The sequence below is a fragment of the Montipora capricornis genome, chromosome 10 (assembly GCF_036669925.1).
Source record: "Montipora capricornis isolate CH-2021 chromosome 10, ASM3666992v2, whole genome shotgun sequence".
Lineage (NCBI taxonomy): Eukaryota > Metazoa > Cnidaria > Anthozoa > Scleractinia > Acroporidae > Montipora > Montipora capricornis.
This window is the reverse complement of record NC_090892.1, coordinates 70,936,993-70,945,173: the sequence shown is the minus strand read 5'-3', so window position 1 is coordinate 70,945,173 and position 8,181 is coordinate 70,936,993. Positions and strand designations below refer to the sequence as shown.

The window sequence follows — 8,181 nt, the reverse complement described above, 5'->3', positions numbered from 1 at the left end:
TTCTATCTAGTCTTCTGGTTTAGTTCCTTTCATCCATTACTTGTTAATTCAAACAATTAACCAAAATCAATCAATGTTGGCAGTTAAATTACTAAAATGCAAATCAGTTGGCATTAATCCAGCCCAGCAATTAGATCACTCTTCAAAATTTCAAAGTCCTCTACAAAAGACCTGGAAGTTAACCCAGTATATCCTCTAACACCACCAGTGTCATTGTGACACGCAACAGAACACAGGTAGATTTTCAGTTGGAACTTCACTAAGATCTGACAATCACATGTGGAAACCCTCAAATGTTAATGCACACCACAAAAGACTTGTCCCTTCTTTCAAACACCAACAAAATTTTATGTCTGAAAAGATCTCTCAAACTCACAGACTATTAATTTGATTGTTAATAATTATGCACCATTCATAGTAAATTCCCTCCCCCCTCCCCCCAACCTGGGCCATAGCGGGGAATTGGAATTTGCAGTCTGTGAAACAGAGAAAATAGCTCCCCCTTCGGCGAAATATTTTGGTCCAATGTCCTTGCCCTCAGGAACATGTGAGTACTAAAACATGAATGGAACAAAATAATAATTTAATGCTCTTTACAAATCACCTTCCCTTGAACAGGAAATTTTGTTAAATTAAATAAACAAAACTCTCTGGATGTGCACAATTATACAGGACTAAACAGCTCAATGGAAATGCAAGAAAAAAAGGTAATGTATGCAAAATTACCATGAGGAATGAAAAAGAAACAGCTGATCAATGGATAGTGAGTCGCCGCTTACTCCCCAGTCTCGTAGGCGAAGGTGGTGAATTTATGCGCTCTTCCTGCTTGCCAGGGGATCAATGTCGAGTGAAAATAAGTTTAAGTCTCCGCAATTCCCTGCTAGGGCCCAGGTTGGTGGGTAGGGGGGGGGGGGCAGAGATTTACTTTGACTGGTGCATTAGTTTCTCCACAAATGGCATCTATTGCACAACATGTACAATACATAAAAAGATCTACCTAGGTGAAACAGGAGAAAACAAGCCAACTGCTTCCATATGCATTTTTGCTAAACTTAGGCCTTGTTTGACCTAAAAATGATGTTTAAGCCTAAGGTTAGCCAAATTGACGGTTTTGGGTTGCTTCATTATTCTAATTTATTCATGATTTTTGGTTACCACATCTCCCCCAATGGCAACAACTACTTCCTATGTAAACCTCACACAAAAAACCTCAATAGGCAACTTTCATGACAGCGCCATTTGACTACAAATTTCTACTAGAATTCAGTTTGTTTTTCTTTTCTTATTTAAATTTTGTATTTCCAGAGTGGTAAAAATAACAATAGTTCGAATAGACAATTTTACAGTTCTGTGCTCAGTACCAGGCCTTCGTATAAAAGCGAGGCTGGAGTTGACATTGCTTAGATACAAACCTCATTGCTTTTCTTACGTAAATCATGTTGTTGTTGCTAATGAGTTTCTATTAAGAAAAGCAGTGAGGTTGTATCAATGCAAGGTCAACTCCAACCTCGCTTTTATTCAAAGGCCTTGGTAACTGAGCACAGAACGGTAAAACGGTCTGTTAGCATGAGACAAGCGAAACCAGTAGGATTCTGGTCATTAGTCAAATGGCGTAATCATATAAATGTTCTATTTGTTCTGACGAAGGGCTAACGCTCAAGATATCTGCCTTTCAATATTTTCACGGTGGTAATTCTCGTTTGATAACAGAAATAAAAGCAAATTTTCGTTTATATTACCCAGATTATCTAGAGCATCGATAATTTATGCTTAGGCCTTGATACAGCATTTAAAGATAAGAAATATGACCGCTTTCAATCATTTACTTCATCACAAACTTAAACGAAATGAATGGTAAAAGCTTTCAAAAAGAAGCCCATTCAAACTCAAAACAGATTGGAAACTATTTCTCGTCATCTTGGGCAATAAAACAGACATATTGAGGTACAGTGGTCAAATATTGCTTTACAAATAAGAGCATCAACCCGTAGACACAAACAAAGACACTACCTTTCTTTCAAAGAAATGGTATGAGATTCTAACCCAGAGGTTGACCTGAAAGAGAGTTCCGCCATTTTGTAAATTTCTTCTTAGAGCCCAGTCCTTCGAAACAGGCAGGTACAAAAGTTCGAAACCCTTCGAAATTTCCTCCGAATCAAAAAAACTAAAATGGCATAAAATTCATTTTTTAATCGAAGTAAACATAGCTTTCATTCATCTTCTGAGATACTACTATTCCAAATCTTTGTATTTTCTTCAGAATACAGATTTCAAGAAAATTTTTAAATACAAGATCGCCGAAGGCAAACGACAAGTTTTTTAATGTTCCCTTTTTTAGCCAGCCGTACGGGTCTAAAATCGTTAAAATCGCACCAACTTTTTATAAAACATATCGAATTCTCGTCCAAAGCTGTTCGACTTGTCGGAAGCAAAGCAAAGCTTTTCATCTGTCAGCTTTTAACAAAAGACCTCAAAACCATAACTTCGGTAAACTTCGCGGAATATCCAAGCGACCCTCTAACTCCCGTCTCACCTTGTGAAGTAATCTTCGTAGAAAACTCCTTCACTGTTTGAATATTCTCGACCGCAAGTGCATCCCGTAGAGTCTTCGGAGTTTCCAAGTCTCTTCCTCACTTTGTGCCACAAAGCCATGGATTTATCCGCTATGGAGTGGACGCTCCCTCGCACATTTCTTCCAATACTTGAAGAAGCCCTGTGGAGGATTTTTTTACACCAGTTTAGGTAGAGTCGAGTTCATCAGTTCTACAAGTGCCTTTAATGGGAAATTGCTTGAGATTATTGTAGGCTAGTGCTAAATTGTGTCGACTGTTTTCACGAGGAAACAATACCACCCAAGCTAATTTACATTCCCCACTGTAGCACGACAATCAATTTACTTGCGAGCAGATTAAACACGTAAAAGAAACTTTTAAAAGCGTTTATGAAGTGCGGTTTAGTTTAGCAATCCTTTTGCCCTGGGAGGTCATTTGTCTCGATGTTTCGTTGGGTGTTTCTGTCTGAGTAACTGCATGAGTCTTCTGTCTATGGACGAATCGGTGTCAAAAAAAAACCCTTTAAGTGCAAGTCGAATATTTGATTCTGATATTTAAGCAATTTTTTTTTTCCATGGCATCACGCATATTAACATGGTCTAGTTTAATGAACTGGTCAGGAATTTGCATTCAACAGACAAATGCATCGGAACCAGGTGGTTGTAAACAGATGTTTTACGCCAGGAAAAATAACCGAAAACCATCAATCAACACTGTGGAACGAAGGGACACCTTTTTATTGTGGTGCCCAACCATAACTTGTTATTGCTTCTCCAACCAATGTTTTTTGGAACCCTGTAGTTCATTACACACGGACACGTCAAAGCAACAAGTTGACAAAATCCTACCACAGAGACATAAAGATGACACTTCGATTTGCTTTTAAGAAGACAGTGGTTATGGAAATTTTTCGCGTACTCAAGCGAAGAACAGGTGATCAGATGAGATCATTTGTAATCGAAAATCGTCTGACACGAGGAATTGAGTCTGATCGTAAATTTCTATTTTATCTTTGAACAACTGACGACTGCAAGCTACATTCTGATAAAAGCCTATTTTCAGTAAATTTCAGTTGTGTCTACCGTTATTGATTGTGTAAATTGACGGAATTTTTTTCGGGATTAAACCTGAAAACGATTTTCAGACAACTACAAAGATGTCTTTCCTGATAGATAATACAGGAAGTCCTAACGATGCAAATTTGAATACTCTTTGAAATGAGAATCAAGATCAGATGTCAAAGACTGTGAATTAAAAGAAATCATGTTTATTACAAAGTTACTTGAAAATATTTAATACCGCAAAACCGAAAAAGATGGGCAGGAAAACCTTTGCTTTCAACTTTTGAACATGCTTCACCTTTATATGTCAATTTTCGCAACAGGAACTGATTGAAAAGAAAACAAATAAGACAAATAACATTTGCTTGTCTCTAGTTCTCTAACAAAAACGGTTCTCCCATCTCGTAATCCTACGGCAAATTTAAGTATACCTTATCAATAATTTAGCGCTTATTTTAGAAAAGAAAAAATAATGATGTACGACCAATAAAGATGGAGTGTAACCCTACAATTTTCCACCGTTTTTCTCATTTTAACACATACAGGCCTGGCCAAACGCTCGCCACATTTCAACGCAAGATCTTGCAACATTGTTGTCACAACATGTTGCATACGTTTGCTCACCCTGTTGCGATATGTTGCGATATGTTGCAACATGTTGAACGATGTTGGATCAAATTTGAAAACGGTCAAGTGTTTTTCCTGCAACATTTTGCATGATGTTGTACTCGTTTGGCCATGTTCACGCCTTGTTCACGCAACATTGTTGCGCTAGGGCATGCGCGTTAGGTCCACTTCTTGCCTGGGTCACATGAACATTAGGGAGCTTAAGCAAAGACAACGGCGACGGCAACGAGAACGTCAAAAAATTTGCATATTTAGTGGGTAAAAACAATAGCTTTGCACGCCCTGCACGCGCGTTTTTCACTTTTGTCCATTTCGTTGCCGTCGTCAGCAAAACAACAACGTGAAATAGCCAAGCTTTTGGTTTTATGAAGAACGTCAGCACTTGAGGATAAATTTTCGTTTTCTCTCCTAAAATGGAGTGCCGTTCCGACTGGTGTCATCTTTGAGGAATTACCACACCCTTGTCATATTAAAAACGTTGAAATAGTCTCGAAGCGATTAAAATAACGCAAATTTATATTTTGAGATGACGTTCTCGTTGTCGTCGCCGTTGTCGTTGCTTAAGCTCCCTATTGACATGTTGCGGTGAAAATGATGAAAATGTTGCGTGCGTTTGGCCTCCCCGTTCATCACATGTCGCAACATCATGCAACAATGTTGCAAGACGTTGCTTTAAAATGTTGTGAGCGTTTGGCCAGACCTTAAGAGCGAGACCGAAAAACGTTTTTGCACAAGTTTGCATGATGAGACAATCGAGGCAGCCTGGGGAGATTAATTGAAAGGCACAAAGGAGTCTTAACCATTCCTCTACCTCTGAAATGACTATTATCGACAATTCGTAATTTTCACTGGATTGACTGTTATCGTCCATTTAGGATTACTCTGTCCCAGGACTTGTGGTAGCAGATGAAAAGAAAAAAGGAAAAATAGCATCCCTGAAGTGAATTTGAACCCGGAGCACCCAATGCGAGGGAACTGTTTTAATCCAATTAACAACTAAAGATCAACTGGCTGAAAATTGCACCGACTATTTATCAAATCTAATTAGTATAGATAAAATCATTGCTGAATAGTGGTTAATTAATTCTAGTACTTGATTTTAAAATGATTAGCTTTCTCTTAAGGTTCAGGGTAACCGACATTTTCTCCTTTTTAAATTTGTTTCTTAGCCGGTGATGATACACGTTTACAGCGGCATTCGGAAAAAAATATATATTAATATTTTTTTAAAAAAGAGTTCTGTAAGTTAGCGATGCGGTAGTCTAGTGGTTAAGTGAAAGGGTTATTAATCGAACATTCCAAGGTTCGAGTCCAGCGAGTTTAGACATTGGGGTTCGGATTTTAAAAATGTATATTCATATCCCATAATCCTTATCAAGCGCTAAGCGTCCTAAATTGACGGTTATAGCAGAAAACGTGTAACGCGCGTTCACAGCTTCCAAATATTCAGTGCGAACTGATTAGTCGAATGTTTCAGTACTAAGTACCATATTTGGAAACCTTTCGCTCTTGTTGACTTCCAAATATGGTACTTAGCAAATTGAATATTCAGAAGCTTGTTTCCCAGCACACAAGGGGCCGTTGCACGTTTCAACCCTCATCGGTTTCTGGTAATAGTCATTTTAGAGAAGCTTAGGAATTGTCGATAATAGTCATTTGGGTTGGACCATTTGAAGGAGCCGGAAAAAAGAGAGAGCCTGGAAACGACGTTTAAGGTCTAGAGCGGCTGAGTAGTAATGTGCGGGGAGCCTATGAGTTGATGGTCTCCTGTATGTGCTCATAACTTGTTGTGATGTGAGTAGTTTTTTCTCCAGTTTGCTTCAGTAAATGAGGGATGTGACTGTGATAGACAGGAAGCTGAAACAGAAAACCGAAGGACGTTTCTCATCACATGCAAATTAGGGCATTAAGAAAGGGCAAAAACTCTCTGTTTTATTACGTTTTCATGTTATCTTTCACAAAAAGCCCATGGTATCCACGGTAACCCTTACTCTTAAAATAGAATTTTATGACTTTTACGAAGCAACTCAATTCTTTCATCGTTTTCTCGTGACGTAACCATGCACGTTAAGCTGAGCAGTTGATGACTTCATACATAAATCAGCCTTAAACCAATGGGAGCGTTCGTATGATATGATTGGGTACAGAATCATCCACCAAGAAATCCCTATAAGGCCCTGTCGCCCTAGCAGATTTTTTATTTGCTTTGCAAGTGCAACCGACGCGCGAGAACCTTATTGGCAAATTTTTGTCACCGGCTAGCAAATTCAGAGAAGCCGGTGTCCTACCTCCAGTCAGGCCGATTTTGTCAGGATACCGAACAAAAAAACGGATTTGCCAATTTTTTCTTTTGAAAATTGGAAATCTTGGCAATCTTTTATAGTCTAGTGCGGCCCTTATTCTTTCAGCAGACGTCAATTTGTGTTAAATATAAACTACAGACACTTTCACTTCTCTTATGACAAACATCGGTGAATAAAATTAAACGAATAGAATATGAATTAAGCTGGAATTAACAATCAACCAGCTTTTAGTTTGTTTACATCTCACTTTTCAAAATTATAAGCATCGATTCGAGTCCAGTCCAGCCTGGATTATCATTATGTAGGTTTCTCTCGAACTGCTCATCAAGTTGCTCACTTTGCGAAGACGATCCGTGACACCCTAATCTCTTTATATCCGTCTTTCAAAAACAAAAAATGGAAAACATTATTTCAGCTTAAAATCCACTGAGATTTTCAGTTTCGCTGTACTTTGATAGAGCCGCTGAGTCAGTTCATAGTGTGTTTTATCCCTGATATTCAACGGTTTAAAAAACTATTTTTCTACAATGCAATCACTTTTTTTTTTTTCAGATTAGCGTTTTGTGTTAACAAAAGGTTACTTATTTGCCTTGCAAATGAAGAGAAGGTTCATTTACCCAGAAGATTATCGTAAGTTATCCAGTATAGTTTGTTTAGCTATACAACGATGGTCCAAAACGGAATTATCTTTCTAAATGGAAATGAAACAGCCCTCGAACCAATTTTCAATAAAAATTAATTTAGGCATGGATCCCAAGTAAAAGAGACAAATAAAATACGGATGTAAACAGGGAGAGAAAACATTATTACTAAAACTCCTCAAAACGGGTAAAGAAAGTTGCTTCACAGCAGCTCTCCACGAGCAATTAATTTATATGAAATCGTATCTTACGAGAAAGTATTAAATAAGCGACTGAATATTATTTTCAGAATATTTACTGTATGAGGCAAACAAAATGACTGTACTTACAGGCAAGGAAAACAGTCTTGGAACATCCTTCAACTTTTCATCAACGGTTGTGGTTACCTTAGTATCTTATGATCAATCTTTGTTGCTGAAATTCAGTCGTTAAGCATGCGCAGTGACGAAGAAAACCAATAGAGGTCTTCCTTACATATGTGCCTTGTCACTTCCGTATGGTAGTTTTTCAACGAACCACCGACAGTCCAAATGAAATATAATCACGAACGATTTTGCTGGGGTTCAGTGGGGGTTGTTTACAAGCTCACGGGCGCTACAAACTGGCGGCTTTAATTTTAACACAATAATCACAACCAGGGCTGCTATTCTCATCTTATTTACAAACTCCCATATACTGTCATTTTTGAATGATAAAAATTGTATCTCATCAAACGAACAAATTCTCAAGAAACCTGGCTGGCTTTGGCGCAGTCAGATCATGCTTTGTGTCTTTACAATGACAGTCCAAAACAGAGAAAACTAAACTGTACAAAAAAGTGGCGATAACTGCATCCATGACTTTATCGCATTATCACGTTTTTGGTTAATGTAAAAAAAAAGCGTTATTGTGAGTTGGGTTCGAATTCTTCCGGTTTCTAACGACAAACGACTTGATCATATAATTATACCAGTGAAACTGAACCAATCGGAAGGAGCCGTTTTGTCTCTTCGATGCG

The 8,181-nt window shown here is 38.1% G+C and overlaps 1 protein-coding gene across 5 annotated transcripts in view; it reads right to left on the bottom strand.

The window, feature by feature from the left end:
- The window catches only part of LOC138021498 (protein FAN-like), a 56,418-nt gene extending 48,668 nt beyond the window's left edge, over nt 1–7,750 (bottom strand). For 2 of the 5 annotated variants that reach the window (XM_068868385.1, XM_068868387.1), the window contains exons 1-2: nt 3,285–3,618; nt 2,534–2,713 (exon numbers count right to left, since the gene is read on the bottom strand). In XM_068868385.1, the coding sequence (XP_068724486.1) occupies nt 2,534–2,713; nt 3,285–3,358 (254 nt within the window). In that variant the 5' untranslated portion in view covers nt 3,359–3,618. Of the gene's footprint in view, nt 1–997; nt 1,069–2,010; nt 2,082–2,533; nt 2,714–3,284; nt 3,619–7,513 lie in introns of those variants that run through there. The other 3 variants (XM_068868386.1, XM_068868390.1, XM_068868388.1) reach the window with 3 other exon arrangements.
- Between the last annotated feature and the right edge of the window lie 431 nt (nt 7,751–8,181).